Here is a 16,566-nt window from a genome sequence, read left to right as displayed (position 1 = left end):
TTGTTTTTTAATACAAGTGCTGGGGGGGGAGCGGGTGGGAAATCAGAGGGGCTTTCAGACCATGAGACTGCCTTGTCCAGGGAAGGTGGGCACCCCCCTTTGCAGCCCCCTTGTTCCCCTGTAACCTCAGGAGAACAAGAACAAAAGCCCCCTCTGGGAGAGAAATTGTCACTTTGATGGTAACGCAAAAATCTTGGGCAAACTCTCCCCCCCCTGGGGGGGATGCCAGCCCCACCACATCCCACCCCACTGCAACCAGTAGTAAATAAATCCTTAGCTACCACTACAGCACATGCTTTCCACAAGGGAACCCTCCCAGCCCATCTGCCCCCCCCATTTCTCTTGCCCACCCCCTCCCCAGCCACAGTCCCTCTTCCCTCCATGCACCTATCCAAAGCCAAGCAGAGCCCTGGGGAGTGGGTTGCTGGCCAGCATGTCTCCTGAGCAACAGACAGCTTTGATGGCACAAACCTGTCAGGTCAAACCAAAGAGAAGTTCAGTGCTAAGTTTCTTTTTTGGTGGTTTTTTTGGTTTGTTTTGTTTTTTTGCTGGCACTGGCGCTGCCATCGCTGCTTCCCCAGCCTCCAGCACTTGGCTCCTGCTTCCCCGACAGATTTCAGCAGTCACCTCAAACAGGAACATGCTGCTCTTCCCAGCCTTTCCTCCCTGGCAAATGCAGGCAGAGAGCAGGAAAGATACTCAGCAAGATCAAGAAAAAACAACCCAAAACCTAAGCTGAAGAGGGGAAATAGGAGTACACATCCTGTTTTCTTCAAGGGGCTCCTGGAAAGTGGTGAGTACCCAGCCCAGAGCCATCAGACATTTGGCCACTACTGGCTCTGGCATCCCTGGTGACTGAATCCCCTCAACACTTCAGTTCCTAAAAGTTCTGCTAATGAGGTTTAGAAACAAAAAAACCACAAAAAAAGACCATGAAGAACATCTTGTCCTGCTGAGGAGCAACTGCTGGGACCGGCTGGTGCAGCGGTGCCACGTTCCTCATCCCAAGGGACAAATTCAGCTGCATCCCTCTCATCCCTTCTGACTCATGCTTGTCTGGGAGGAACAGACACAAAGCAAAATGCTTGCACATAAATAATGAGAGAGCAGCACCTAGAGGGACTTCAGAGAAGGGCTGCTGCTTGCTCCTGCTTAGCCTTTAAAGCTTGCACCAGAGATGAGGCAATGTGACGTCTCCCTCTCATCTCATACCCCACGTGCGTCGGCCACGCAGAGGAGAGTCCCCTCCTGCTCCTCAAAATCACAGCCCAGGGGTGAGTCACACACCCCGAATAAAGCAAACAACAAAAAATAGTGAGAAAAAAAAGAAAGAAAGCAATCTGGTTATGTGCAGCAGGGATGGACAGCACAGGTCCTGCCTGCTGTAGAGCAGCTCTGCCTGGCCGTTCTCAAATCCCCCCTTAGCCCCTTCCTGGCTTTGCCCATCCCAATCCCTCCCCTCCACTGCAGCTCTAAACTCCCCCCAAGAGACAAACATACCCCCAACATGCAAATCTATGGACTTCTGCATACTTATCTACCCTTCTCTATGTATTTATATCTCATATATACAGTGCGCTTTCACTCCGGTTCCTTGAAACAAGATTTCCTTCCACAAAAAAACATCAGCTCTGCCATCCCAGGCAGGACACATAGAAAACCCTGAAAGCAGCTGGTCCAGCCTCGCTGAAACATACCCCCAGCTGAAAACCACAGCTGAAAGCAACCCAAATTCCCAGAAATCCCAAATCTACATCACTGCTCGAAGCAAGAGGAGAAACCAAAATGCCAGGAAGGTTCTGGCCTCATGCAAATTGCAAGATATGAGCAGCAAAACATCTAAAACTGTGCCATGCCCAGACAGCATGAGACATGAGCAAGCCCTGCCAGGAGTGTGTCTGAGCACAAACCCTGAGCCCTCAACACCCCTGGAGGTAAATACATTAAAGTCACTATTCCTTTTATATTTAGACAGACAAACACTGCTCCCTCCAGTATCCCCCCAAAGTGGGAAGCACTGAACCAGCTGAAAAACACCAGATCAACAGCCTGGAGGCCACCAGTGACCAAAACCAACCCCCAAATCTCAAATGACCAACCCACAGCAGCCCCCCCACCCTACAAACCCAAGTGCCTGTGGACACAGCTACAGAAGGGCATCAAGACAGGGCCCTGCAACTGAGCCCCAAACTCTCCCTCTCCGCCCATTCACTCACTTGCATTTTCATTCATGTAGACACTGCAAAAACCAAAATTCCATGGGTTTGCACAGCCAAAGTGCTCTAAAAATACAGGCAGCCTCAACTGCTCAGCAGCTCCTGAGCTGGCTCTGCCCCTCCACCTGCCTGCAAAGAGATGGTGTGGATGTGATGGACACAGTGCAAGGGACGGACGGCACTCCAGAACCACCTCCCTCTTTCCATGGATCTCAGCCTTGTCCCCCCCATACCTACCTCTCCACGTTATCACCCCCAGCTTGGGGCAGCTGAACCTGCAACCCCCTCAGCAGCATGAAAACAGCACTGGAGCTGTTTTCCATCCCCACCCTCTCACAGGAGGAGGCACCACCAAGGACCACCCAAAATTGGGCTGGTGCCTATGGCACTGATGTCTTGGCAGAGCCCCAGGACAAATATTCTTGCAATTCAGAGGCATTTTTTCACAGGATTTTTCCAAGGGACCTAATGAAACACATCGTGCTCACAAGGTGAAAGGAGGGGTTGGATGCTTACTGATAAAGCAAGAGCCATTGACCTCAGACAAGCTTACAAAATAAGAGAGTTTGGCCCAGGAAGATAAAAATCAAGATATATTTTGCAGCATGAAAGGAAAAGCAAAAAAAAAAAAAATAGAAAAAGAAGGAAGGAAAAAAAAAAAAAAAAGAAATGAAGCAGCAGCAGCAGCTGTGTTTGCAAAACACCAAAGCAGAACGGAGTTCAAACAGGGGTGATGGAATGGGGGTAGCATTTGGCATTGTCTGACACAGCTTTGATGTCCCAGGTCCGCGGGGAGGAGAGACCCCCTGGAAGGGCATGGAAACCAGAGAGCTGGAAGAGGCGAGGAGGTTGCCAAAAGCAAAAGGTGAGCTTGTCTGCCAAAGCACGGCCCGAGTCTATCGGAAGGTAGCTCGGTCTGGGCTGGGGAAGGACTTAGGGATGGTTTTAGGGAAGAGCCGCTTCCACGAGGCACCCGGGCGGGATTTCCCACTCCAGCAGCGTGGCAGGTACAGAGCTGAAAGAGAGAGGGCTGCAGCTCCAGCCTCTAAAGGTTGAAGACCATGAGAAGCAGGGTGCCCAGAGGCTCAAAGCACCTGCAAAAGGAAAACAACTCTCAAAAGACTGACCCCCAGCAAGCCGGCGCACTCTGTCAACCTGCCCTGCACTCCGAGTCCTCTAGAGCTCCTTAGGATGGGACAGTGGCACGGTCCCGAGGTAGAGACCTTAAGAGCCTAAAGACACCACCTTGCCCTTACGAGCAGGCATCACAAATAAGTTTGGAAAGCACTCAAATGGAAAAAACCAGCCTCCTGTTAGTGAGACTGAGGCCATGAGAGAGAAAAGGAAGAGCAAGTCAGTGGCGGCACAGCCAGCACGAAGCCCCAGCACATCTCCCCCCAGCCAGAGCATCCCCTTTCCCTGGTTGTCACCTGTCTGAGGGGACACAGTACAGATTGTCACCTGTCCACTGAAGTTATCATTGGCGAGCTGAAGTTTGCCAGGCAGAGTTTTCCCCGCTGCTGGAGCGGGCGAATGGCATTAAATCAATTCAGATCCGAGCGGATTCTAGGGAGATCCCTAAAACACACTCAAAAGAAATTCACAGTCATACTGTAAGCGAGGTTGAATTCTCACTCTGATAATTGAGGGTGGTAAATATCAGGTTACTCGTCACATGCTCAATAAAAAGCCCTGGTGCAGGCTGGGAAGAGAAGGGCACTTCTAGGAGAGCCTCCCTCCTTCCCGAGACAAACCTGCTCCAGGTTTGAAGCCCACCTACGCAAAAGTTGTTAAAGCTCAGAAATATCTTGTTATTGATTGAGAGGATTCATTGTCAGTCAGTTCAAACCTGAAGCCAGGGCTTTGAGATCGGAACAGAAGTGGTGCTCTGTTTTTCAGAGTGGTGCTCTGCAGGTTTCCAATTTGGAAATTTCCAATTGGAAATCCTTCCGGCAGGATTTTCTCTCCTGCTGGAAGAGGAAGCACAACCTCTTAAAACCCAGATATTTTTAGGCAGAGTGATCAACAGGCTCCAACCTAAAAGCTCCCAGGGAGTGTGGCATGGTCGGAGTGCCATATCCCAACTACCCAGCTGAGAGCTTGTGCCTTTTTCCAACCATCTAAGCCCTTCAAGGTTCAACCAGCAGCAAGAGCAATAACCAAGGCAAAGCAGAATTAAAGATGAGATTGTGGACAATCTCTTGGCAATTCTACCTGGGAATAAACACAAGTTTCATATGCAAACAGAGAGCCTGGGGCAAAAAAGCAGGCCTACAGGCTCTTGGATTCTCCTGATGCTTCGACAGCCTGAATCCACTTCCAAGCAAGAATTATCCATGTGAAACACTCGTTATTTTATTCCCAGGCAGGCTGGAGGGTTTAGCACTTTACTGCAGAGGAAGAAGTGTGCAAAACAAACAAACAAAAAAACCCTCTAAGTATCTTAAAGTTAGGGATCACTTGGTATTAGCACTCAGCATTTATGTAGCACTGGCAGTCTGTAAGTGACCAAAGTCCAAAGTGCTCACATATGACTTGTCCCCATTTTACAGATGGGAGAACTGAGGCACAGAGAGGTCGAGTGACTTGCCCAAGGCCACGCAGTCAGAGAGTGGAGGCAGAGCAGGAAAGTGATCCTGGCTGTTCTCAGAGCAGGCTATAAACTTTCCTGCTGATTGATAATAATAATTCAAAAAAAAAAAAAAAAAAAAAAAGGCCTATGCAACCCAGAAAACCACCGGCCATCAAACCTACCCTAAGTATTTTGAAGAGGAAGTACATTCTGGTGAAGAGTTAGACCAGCATTACCGAGAGGGGGACAGCGGGTCTCCTCGGAGGGTGAAAAGGGAGGGACACAACCCCAGCAGATGCCACAGCCTAACACAGCCAGGCTGGAACAGGAGGAAGGAAGGGAAAAGAGTGAAACCAGCAGCAACGCATTTGAAGCTGATGCAAAATGCTGGGCTTTTTTGCAGGGTGGCTCGGAGGAGCCATCCATCTCCAGCTGCCGAGCTGGGGGATTTTTCCAGCCGCTCTCATCCGCTGACAGGGGCTTTTGGGAGCAGGCAGCCAAACCCCCTTCACTCACGTGCCTGTGGCAACATCTCCCCGTTTTGCAGTTATGAATAAAGATTACAAGTGTTACCCTGGTAAGAAATCACCTTGCTGCACAGCACTGAAGAACGTTTGCCCAGCGACACAGGGAGAGATGGGAAAAATTAATCAAAACCACCCTCGTTGAAGCTGATAGGCACCAGACTTGGGAGAGGGGGAAGAAACCACCCTTTTGGATGAGAACAGTCCCATACCCGCATGCTCATACAGTGCTGAGTACACATTAACAAGGTTCAAATGCATTTGCACAGACAAATGGAGATTTCTCAGATCTCAGACCCATTGGAAGGCTTGGGATCTTTTCTGGCTTTCCCTTTCAGAGATAGGTAAGGAGAGATGTCACGGATGGTTTTGTTGCTGTTATCTTCACATAAAAGGAGGCGGGGGAGGCAGGGAGATTTTTCACAATTATAGCTTTCCTGGGATTATTTGGTCATGGTTTTTATCATAATCAGATTCACGGGATTACCAGTTCCCATCTGGGTTGCTAGTTTCTTGTCAATTAATTACACCCCGTGTCATCTAATTTCTTCCGGCGACCGAGGGCCAGCTGCTCAATTCCACACTTTCCCCCTAACTGCCCGATGTAGAATCAGATGCCAAAAATCAGATGCCAAAAAGCTCTGTTTACGCCTTTTAAACCTTAGAGATCTTGCCCAAAACTGAGGCGCAGCACCTCCCTTTCTCCCCACTCAACAGAAACCATCCAGGGCTGGGGAGGGGGAGACGCAGATCCGAGGCACGCCCAGCCCCAGCCATCCCCCCTGTCCCCGAGTCCCCCCACCAGCTCGTCCCCAAGCCCACCCCTCCCAACAGAGGCAGCAGCAGAGGGGGTGCCACCCCCCCACCTTTTCCTTCCTCCGCAGTGAGATTTCAGCTCCCTCCACCCCCTCCTCTTTAACCTTGTGGGGTGGGCGGGTGGCTAAAGCAAGGTGGCGTGCCCGCCGGTGTCGTCGTGGTCCACGCTGTTGAGGATGGCTGTCTGGTCCTCGGGGAGGTGGCGGTGACAGATGTCATCCTTCAGGGCCGAGAGGCGGGCGAAGGGGTCTTGACGAGGGTGTCTCTTCTTCTTTCGGAGGCAGACAGCCTCGTCAGGCCACAGTACCTGAGAGTTGGGAGGGTGCTGAACCTGGGAGGCAGAGCCGTCTGGGTGTGGGGGGAGAAAAAAGAAAAAAGGAAAAAAAAAAAAAGAGAAGAGATGGATCCGCAGCTGGCAACTACAAGGCAGGGGGTGGAGGAGGTTATTATGGCAAAGCCCGGCCCCAAACCCAGCTGCTTGGTGAGGAGGGAGCAGCAGGACAAAGAAATTAATACTCAGAATTGAAATGCAAAAGAAAGCACTAAAGATGGGAGACACATGGAAAGGGAGATTGGTTGGGGGGTGGAGGGGAGCAGGGGAGGGACAACCTGTGGGTGAGCAGCCCAGTAGCCACACTTTTAGGGGGCTGGGGGTGAGGGACACTTCCAGGCATGGGCTGGAGACCCCTCCCTGGTGCTGAAGCCAGCAGGTATCTGCCCAAGCTCTGCCACAGGGGGACAGAGGGGATGCTGCTGGGGTCCTAGCAGGGTCCTAGCACTCACTGGATTGTTTTCTGGATTTCGAGGAGCCCTTAGATGACTTTTTGGGCTTCTTTATCCGCTGGTATTTCAGAGCTTCGAGCCTCTCAGGTGCAGCAGCGTCCCCGGGTGGAGATGGACGTTTTCTAGGAGGGAAAAGCACAGACAGGCGCCGTCAGCGGCTCTCAGCCACGCTCGGGCCTCCGGGCGTCCCCGGCAGGGTTGATCCCAGCCAGCTGTGCCGTGGAAAAGAAACAAAAGTGAGAAATGTGGGATCGGGAGGAAGCCAGGCAACCCATGTGTGCTGCTCCACAGGGTGCCCACCGTCCCCCTCCGGCTCTTCTGCATCGCCCAGCGGTGCCACCAGCCCTGGCCGGTCCCACCGGCAACGTCCAACGCTGGCCAGAGAGCTGCCAGCACCCCAGCTCACCTGCCTGCTGTGACAACACTGCTAAACAAAAGAGGACGGGGCAGATCCTATGTCCGATAAGGCATTTCTGGGAAGAGGTGGGAAACCCCTTGGGATAGAGAGAGAGAGGAAGAGACAAGGCAGAAGCGGGGCAGCACCGAGATGGGCACCAGGAGCCGCCCAGGAAGGACAACACTGGTGCCACAAACAGCAGGGAGAGAAGATCCTGCCTGGTCCTGCTCCCATGGCCACAAAGAAAAAACAAACCAGGGGCCACATGACAGACAAGGACAGGAAAGGCACATGCTAACATGGCTGGGAGTGGTACCATGGTCCCAGACTCCTGCTATAAGCAACAACAGAAACGCAACAGCACAGGAGCATCTACTCCTTAGCTCTGAGAGGCTGGGAGCTGGGATTTCTTGCCCTGCAGGACAGGACACTGAAATGAAAACACTGACAAGATTTTACAAGGACAGGATTTGCAAAGGGGGAGTTTTTCCTGCAGGACAGCCAGTGGTTGTGATAGATTTCCAGCCTTGGCCCCCTGAGAATATCTTCTACAGGAACCAGCTCAGGGTTAAGTGGTCTCCCGTTTGCAAAGAGGCATCAGGGGTTTTTTGCTACATTTTCTTCACTATACCTTTTTTCCCAAAGGATCAGACATTATGACTGCTGTGGAAAGCAGGGCAGTAGAGGAAAACCTCCTCCTTAGGAGAGCAGTTGGTGCAGCTCTCACCTGTAACACATCGCAGCATCCCCCCTGCCTCCTGCTGCTTCCCCATCTCTCTCCCCCTTCTCCATTTCATGCTCATGTCCCTCCAAGCTGCACCTAATGCTGCAGGAGGAGAAGGGGGCTGACTCAAGGCAGCAGAGGCCACACCACTGAGTCACCACACACAAGGTGGCCAGAGATGACAGAGGACCTCCTTTCACTGCAATAAAGCCAATGCAGACAGAAGAGCCTGGAGATTTCAACTGGCATGCCTCTAACCAGCCTGTCCTACCCTTCCAAGGAGGAGATGACACTTCTGCTCTTGCCACTCAGTCACTGGAGGCCAGTGACCAAACAGCAGGTCCACCTGCAGTGACTTCAGAGCTCCTTGTCTCCCAGGGGTTTCAGGTGGAGCCTTCCTGGCCCTGGGGACACCCTGCAGGGTCCTCTCTGCCAAGAGCATGGCACGACAGCAGCACTTCACATCCCAGGTCCCAAGCAGCTGCTGGAGTGGTGATGTAGCAGCTGCACCATCAGACAAAACACTCCCAAGGGATTTTTTTTTCCACTTGGGGAGCAGAAAGTGTTGTTTTTTTGAAGACGTGTGATTGCAAAGCTTCTCAGTTCTGCTAGCAGCACTGGAGAACACCAAGGAAAGTACAGGGTGAATTTCTGAAGCAGCTGGGGCACAGCAACAGAAACCCAAATGCTGGGGAGAGAAAAGCCCCTTTTCATGACTGTCATCACAACAGAGACATCAAGGCATGGAGAGGGAGTCTCTGTTCCAGCTTCCAGCTGAGCAGAACATCAGCCAAAGACGAAGCAAGTTATTAGTCAAGCTGGCAGTCCCACTGGCTGGGTCCCAGTGAGAGCTTTCCCTCATAGCAAAGATGACATTTACAAGCCTGTACAGTTGCAGTGCTTCATCCCAAGTGCAACCAGAGATGATGTGAGCAGCTCCATCGGGGCACTACCCACCAAGCTGCACCAATCCTGACAGCCACTGCCTCACAGTAACACCACTGTGACCCAGAAGTCCAACAGCACAGGGCTCCCCAGCAATAATTCCTGCTTGAACAGTCAGTAGCAGCCTTTCCCTGCTAACATCCACCATTCTGTGACACAAGAGCTGCACTCGTGCAGGTACTCAGCAAATGGTGACCTCCAACTGCTCCAGCCCCAGTCCATCTCCTGCAGAACTCCTAGGTGCCAAGCCATGGGACTCCAGAGAGCCTGGAGATCCCTGCCACCATCCTGCCCATCACCTGCTCCCACCTCCCAAGACAACTTTGCTAATATTAGTTCAAGTTGTAAAAGGCTTCTTGCTCTTCCCATTCTTTTTTTTCCTTCTAGGAAGATGCTGCTGTGGCATGCTGACAAAATTAGACAGATTTACACAAGGGATTATGAGGAAATGGCCTGAAGCTTATTTCCACTAGTTCCCTATAATTGGACTTGCATTTATAGACACAAACATAAACAGTGAGTGCATTGAACCCATGTGTGTCACCATAAACACCCTCTAACCTCTGGCAAGAAGAGATAGGAAGACAAAATGATGCTACTCACCAGCCAAATCTTATCTGCTCTACCCACCCTTTATTTCTTCAAAGGACAATGGCTCTTTCAAATTAATTTTCTTTTTAAGCTCAGCCAAAAGCCTCTTCCTGCCCCCACCGTTAGCATTTTGGGCAGCTGCCCATGCACAAGAGAGAGCTTGTACACTCGCAGATGAGAGGTTCAGGGAGATGGGTGAACTTCTGGAGACTTCAGAGTCAAGCAAATGAGCTTCAAGAAGCACACATGAATTCCTGAAAGAATCTTCTGCAAGGCCCCACAAACACCCAGAGCAGCAGTTTTCCTCAAGTCTTCAAAGGACAACCCTTCTGAAGGGGCAATGATCTGAACTGCATGGATGGAGAGGTACTGGAAAGGCTGAAGAGGTACCAAGGGACCCCAGATTGTCCCAGGACAGGAGGAGATAGCTAGGTAAGAAGAGCTATACAAGCCAACACACATCTCAGCTGCTCTTCTTCAAACATCTTTCCACATCCAAAGCAAAGATGTAAAGGAGAAGGCCCATGAAAGCATCACTAATCTCCTTTGACCCATATAAAGGAAGGGTCCAGGAGACTCAAGGGCACAATATATGTATTTCATATTGCAGTGATCTTACATATGTTCCTCATTTCTTTTTCTCCTTGAGTAAAGACATCCAGGAATAGTCTGGACATGTTAGAGCATCCACTTGGACCAGAACCCACTATGTCTCAGCCACCACATCCTTCAACCCTTCATCCTCCTCAGATGAAGAGCTCAATTTGCCTACACGAGGCTCCATCTCCAGCTCAAGTCCTGCAAGATCCCATGAGATGTCCTGCAAGTTGGAATTTCCCCTCTGCTCCATCCTGGAACACCATGTGAGCACCGCTTGAGATCCTTCAACATGAGAGGTACTAGAGAAACACAGCAGTGATGGCCCCTCACCACAGAGCTGCTGCTGCTGCCAAGGCATCACAACGAGGGCAGAGGGGGCTTGGTGACAGCAGGGAGCACACCAGAGAAGGGGGTCCCCTTCTACAGGTCTGCAGACACCACAACTCATCTACACAACGGACTTCACCATGCTGACGGGAGAGAGGGCAAGGGGAAAAGGGGCTGGACTGGAGAGGAAGAGGAAGATACAGTCACAGGGAAGGAATGGAGGGGGAAAGAGAGGAAGATAAATGAGAAACAGGAGTGAGAAAAAATATATAAGGAAATTAAAAAGAGACTGAAAAGAAAAGGAAAAAAAAAAAAAAGTAATAATAATAATAAAGAAACAAAACAAAATAAAAAAAACGCACTCAGACAAGCAGACTCACAACTTCTCCAAGCGGGAGGAGGCATGAAACACATGCAGAGGATCAGCACATGGACAGTCTTTAAAGGGGAACCTGTTTTCTTTCAAGTGGGGAGCAAGGGGTGCTCCTCCCACATGCCTGGCACCCAGGTCCCTTTGTCACTCACCACTATGCCGTGGCCAAGCCCCCAGACTCCTGGCACTGCCCCAGCAAGGAAGGTGGCCAGGGAAGGCCACCCGAGGGCAGGCTGCAGTGCTGAGGGGCATGAGAGCTTGGTGCCTTGTCTGTGGTTTTTGGGTTTCCCTCTGCAGGGAGAGGACAGCCCCCTCTTCCCTATGAGGAGATGCTTCAGTGAGTGCAGCATCCAAAGAGAAGATAGGAGAATGGGTAGTGCTGGCTCAGTGAGGGCATTATTTGGCACCATTTGGTATTATTTAGTCCTGCCCATGGGAATGAACTATCTGACCTTCACCTAGCAACAGCCATCAAGCCCACAAACTACTTTCTCCCTCTCCATATCAGCTGGAGGGATCCCTCTCTCCTGGAAACATCTACCTGATTTCTCTGGGCATCTCACTTCACTCTTGTGAGGGTCCTTTCCATTCCAACAAGGCTCCTCAGGCTATTAGGAGAGCATCAGCCAGGAGCTTGACTCATTCCATCCAAGGCAGCAAAGCTAAAGTTTTCTTTAAAGACCTGCCCTAAGGAAGGTTGGGCATAACCAAGCCCTAGAAATGCTCCCAGCCAAACAGGTCAGCATTCCCAATTATTAGGAACAGAATTTGCTGTTATCCCATCTGGCTACAGCAGTTTTAGTGGCATTCTTTGCTTCTAAGGTCTGAAAACCACCTCTCAATTCCTTCATCCCAGTTCCAGGGATGTCCCCAGCCATCTAGGAAATCAGGCCCATGAAGGCAGCCCGAGAGGTATTTTCTTGGGGGAGTCTTTCAACATCTGCTAAAGGTTGTTAAATTACAGCTGGTCAGAAGCTTTAGAGGTGTATTTCAGAGAGGGAGGGTTTTTTGCTATGACTACACTTGTGACAGGAACAAGAAAACACCTCACTGGCCACCTGAAACTGTAGTTACACTGCTGCCAACCACACAGCCCATCCTGAAGGAAGGACTTCTCCCATTCTCCATGACAGAGCACACTGGGGGAAAAAGAAACCAGATCCACGAACTGATGGGAACACAATTCTCCATGTCCTGAACTGCAACTGGAGACTGATTTTTGGAGCCCTGCTCCAAGAACGCCATCTGCAGCTCCAGATGTGGCTGCACTACCTGGCTCCAAGAGGGTGTCCATGAGCTCCTCCTGGTTTGGATTGTCCAGGACAACCCCACCACAACAGGCAACTCCCTACCACCGTACAACCCTTGTGCCACACAAACCCTGCCACCCTTCAAGAAAAGAAGGGTGTCCACAGGGAGGCAGTAGCTTGGGTCATGCCAAAGCCCACCATGAAGACATGGCTGTCACCACTGGGCTCTCCAGCCCCACCACCTCCTCCAAGACAGGGGAGGGGAAACCCAAAAGCCACAGAGACTGTGCATCCAGAGGTGTTTCCTAGTGTTTTCGGATTCCTTATTCCCCTTTAAAGGAAGAGATGGTATTGGAAAAGCCCCTTCCATGTCCCCTCTCATGCCCCACTCCCGGCCACCCTCCACAGCGCCCACACCATCCTTTCGGACATGGATCACCCTTACCTATTGAGCTGAGGAGAAGCTTGTCTCGACAACACTGCCCAGATAGCTGAGATTAATCAAAAACAAAGCAGTTATCAACACCCGCAAGGAGCCGAGCTCCGCAACACATCAGCACGTCAACAACTCCAAAGGAAAAGGAGGGAAAGAAACCAAAAACGGAAACACAAAACGAAACGAGGCTGGAGAAGAAAGGGGGAAAGAAACAGAAGAGAAAGGAAAATAGAAGAAACGAAAATGATAATCAACGAAGCCAATGGATACACTGCATTAAAGCACGGACAACAGTGCTGCTCTAACACAGATCTCTCCTGGAGCTGAGTCTCCTCGGGATGTCCCAGCCAGGAGACCATCTAAGGTGCTCAACTGCATCGTTGTGTTTTCCAGAGGCACACAGAAGTCATCTCAGGCTGGTTCAGCCCCTCTCCCCTCCCCATCCTCTCCCCTGAGCCCTCCTCCTGCCATCCCCCCCTGCACACACCCCCCCAGAGGGGTTTCTCTAAGGCCATAACGCTTCCAGGTACCAGAGGGCGGGAGTGAAATGCGGAGGGCACTGCGGGGGTGAAAACACTGCCTCCTCCCCCCCACCCCAAAACAGATCCTTCTACTCCGTACGCCTCCAACCACACCAGCCCCCCCGACTCCTCTCTGCCACAAGCCGGAGGGAACGGGGCGGGGGGTTTGACCCCCCCAGACATCAAGCCGAAATGAAGCGAGACGAAAGGATGGGACGAAAGCACAGCTACAGGGTCTAAGGTGCTGTGAAAGACGGAGGGAAAGAGGAGAAATACAGAGAGAGAGAGAGAGAGAGAGGAGAAAGAGAGAGACGCTTTTTGCCTGGAGCAACCCTGGTACCTGGAAAACCAGCCGCTACAGTCTAGTGCAGCCACATCCCTCTTAGGGCAGGATCTGAGCGTGCCGGCAGCCTCCTGATCTCCGCTGGGGTTACTTTACTCTTTTTTTTTTTTTTTTTTTTTTTTTAGTTTTTAGTTTAGTTTTCTCCTGGCATGCTGCTGGTGTGGCTAAGTCCTTGATCTCTCCCTGCCCGCGTCCCGGGGCTGCAGCATCCCTTTTGCAGGTGGGGTGGTGACCACGATAGCTGTTTCTGTCATGCATTAAAGCTCTCTAGACTCCGCGGGAAGGAAGAAGAGGAAGACTGAGGCGCAGCGGCGGTGGCCCTAACGTTCGAAGAAAGCCAAGAGCCAGCAGCTAGAAGAGGAAACAACCGCCAGTGACACCAGGACACTTACCGACACGAGCCAGGTACTTTGCACACCTGGTGGATAACCCGTAGCCTGAGTCCTGGCTGCTCCCAGGTTCCCAAGGGAGCAGCCAGGGAGGAGGCAAACGTGAAGGCTGCCTGCCTAAAACCCAGCTCTCTCGGGCAGCGGCCATGCAACCCACGGCACCAGCCTCTTCCTAGCAAAGCCCGCAGGATGCCATCTCCAAAAGGGATGCTGCAGCGTGCCCAGAGAAACCCTACGAGTTGGGATGGCGATGGCGGGGAGGGAGAGTTGGGAGTGGGTGAGGCAGGGTGGGTGGGGGAAGCTGGGATGGGGCTGGGGTCGGGGGGGGTGGAGGGGGGGTGGCACCACGGGCCTCACACACTTACCCCGTGGTGGCTACCGTGGTGGATGTCAGCTCCGGTTGGAGAATCTCCTCGCCGGCCCTCCTGGGAGAGGGGATGTCTCCAAAAACATCCATGGTGTCGACGGGCAGGGAGGAGCCCTGGGAGCCGGAGTAGCTGGTGGCCAGGGAGGTGAAGGCGGTGGGTCGGTAACTGGGGCTGTCCCCCCGGCTGCTGGGCGCGGGGGATCCCGTTGAGGACGGCGTGGACTTTCTGGAGAAGCTGACGGCAGCAGGGGGCTGCAGGGTGATCTCCGACACCTCTGCCTGCTGGATGAGCCCCGGCCGGGGCCGGGCACGGGCCGTCAGCTCCGGGGAGCTGTTGCGGGAGCTGAGGGGACTTTGGGTGAGAGGAGAAAGCCTTGAAGGTTGTAGCACCACCTGATGTAAACTGGGCTCGGCCCTCCTGACCTGCCGAGGGCTGGGCCGAGGTCTGGGTTGGGGCTCGTACCACCTGGTGTCCAGGCTGAATGTGCTTGTGCCGCTGGGGCCGACGGGCTCGGACGGTTCGTGGTAAGGCAACACGGGTATGCCCATACCTTGGCTGGTATGTCTTAGCTGCCCTTGACATCCCATGGGTTGCATAGGTTTGTCCTGCCACTTGGTGGTCGTGGTGGGCACGGGGGGCTGGCCCCTGGCTGGTGACTTGCCAGTCCAGCTCTTTGGTGCCTCCAGGGGCAGGATGCCCGGGTAGGATGAGGGGACCACCTGGAGCGAGGAGGGTGGTGGTCCCCGAGGAAGGCAGCCGGTGGGCTGGGAGCCCTCAGCTGCCTCGCAGGGCTGGAGCTGGTGGGGGAACGGCGCGGGGGCCGGCTCCAGGCCGCCGAAGGGGAACTCGGGCCTGCCCCAGGGCTCGGGGGACCGGCCCCCCGTGGGGGTTTGGGCTAAGGGCAGCGTGCTGTTGGAGGCGTTCTCCCCGTTCTCCTCGGGGATGGTGGGGTGTCCGAAAGGCCCCTCGGGGGGCAGCGGTGGAGAAGACATGACCGAGCTCAGTGGGCTGACTTCTGGCATGTAGAAGGGTGGCGGGTCCACCTCCCCAGGGCTGCCACTGCTGAGGTAACCATAAAACTGGTGGTGGAAAGGCCGGGGGGCCGGCGGGCGGGCCTGGCCGGTGGGCTGCAGAGTGCCAGGGCCCTCCAGCGCCCGGTGGAACCGGGGGCTGTATGCTGGTGGCTGAAGGTAGGACTCCTGGCTGGAGGAGAGGGGGGTGAGCTGGGCTTTCAGGGCAGTGACAGAGGCAGGGACGACGGGGTCATCGTTCTCCTCGTCCGACTGCCTGAACTCAGGGTACATGTCCGTCTCCTCCACAAAGGGGAAGCCCTCGATTCGCCGTGTCTTCAGGGAGGGCTCCATCTCTGCCGGGTCCATGACGAAGCGGCCATCTGGCCCGCGGCTGATGAGCTCGATGGGGGTGGTGGCCTCGGCTTCGGCCTCTGCCTTGGAGACGCTGTACTTCTTGCTGCTGATGGCTCGCTTGGTCTTCTTGTAGAGGGAGAGCTCCTTCTCCTTGGTGGGGCTCAGCATCCGCTTGGCCTGAGGGCCCTGGTCGTCAGAGGACTCTGAGGGGGGACGGAGCGTGCGGATGCTCTCGGGACTCACCTTGCCGGAAGACAACCTGGACCACAGGGGAGAAAAAACAAGAAAGGGGAATGGTCACCCAGAGGGTAAAAGAGGGCTGCTCGCCCAGAACAACCACCAGCCAGATTCAGAAAATAAAGTGCTAGCAGCTCTCAACAGAGGAACCACTGACAGAAAGAAATTTGCAGGGGACAGCCAGAACAGCAAAGTGTCACCTGGCTGTGGCACAGGCCAGAGGACCAGCAGCAGGGCACATCATCTTTGAGAGCAAAGCTGGGGACACACTTGGCATCCTCCCCAGGACAGGCAGCTCATGCCAACACCTTGCAATAATGTCCACCAAAACCTTACAATAAGGTCTGCAGTCCCAGCACAAGACACCCAGAGCTCACTTTCAACTGTGTGAAAGGCTTCCTAGGTTCACCTGAGCTATTCAACACCTGGAAAAGCCCCTGAGAAGAGGGATGTTGGGCAAACATGCAGAACTCAGCATGTCAATTGGAGATGTTGATGAACAATGTCAGACTGCATTTTCCCCGTTCTCAGTGCTCATGCATGAGGCTGAGAGGCTCAAAAGGCAGAGAGTATCAGAACAGTTCACTCATCCCTATCCAGAAAGCCGTGGGCAAACAGGACTGAAAGGCAAAAGGTAGCAGATCCAACAGAGACAGTGCAGGCATGATTATTTCAACACAGTGGACAAACCAAAAAAAAAAAAAAAAAAAAGCAACATTAAGATCCACCAACTCTAGGACATTCTGCAACAATCCAGGAGCCAAAGCAAGAGGCATCCCACACACAC

General features: G+C 53.0%; 1 protein-coding gene across 6 annotated transcripts in view; it reads right to left on the bottom strand.

Annotated features, from left to right (window-relative positions):
* Positions 1 to 2,791: 2,791 nt before the first annotated feature.
* Positions 2,792 to 16,566, bottom strand: part of IGSF9B (immunoglobulin superfamily member 9B) — a 39,897-nt gene continuing 26,122 nt past the window's right edge. For 2 of the 6 annotated variants that reach the window (XM_071769012.1, XM_071769014.1), the window contains exons 19-21: positions 14,173 to 15,801; positions 6,912 to 7,033; positions 2,792 to 6,476 (exon numbers count right to left, since the gene is read on the bottom strand). In XM_071769012.1, coding sequence (XP_071625113.1) covers positions 6,253 to 6,476; positions 6,912 to 7,033; positions 14,173 to 15,801 — 1,975 coding nt within the window. In that variant the 3' untranslated portion in view covers positions 2,792 to 6,252. Of the gene's footprint in view, positions 6,477 to 6,911; positions 7,034 to 12,563; positions 12,610 to 13,415; positions 13,770 to 14,172; positions 15,802 to 16,566 lie in introns of those variants that run through there. The other 4 variants (XR_011730647.1, XM_071769013.1, XR_011730648.1 and 1 more) reach the window with 4 other exon arrangements.

This window comes from Heliangelus exortis, chromosome 26 (genome assembly GCF_036169615.1).
Source record: "Heliangelus exortis chromosome 26, bHelExo1.hap1, whole genome shotgun sequence".
NCBI lineage: Eukaryota > Metazoa > Chordata > Aves > Apodiformes > Trochilidae > Heliangelus > Heliangelus exortis.
The sequence above is the reverse complement of the archived record's forward strand: the minus strand, read 5'-3'. Positions and strand labels throughout refer to the sequence as shown.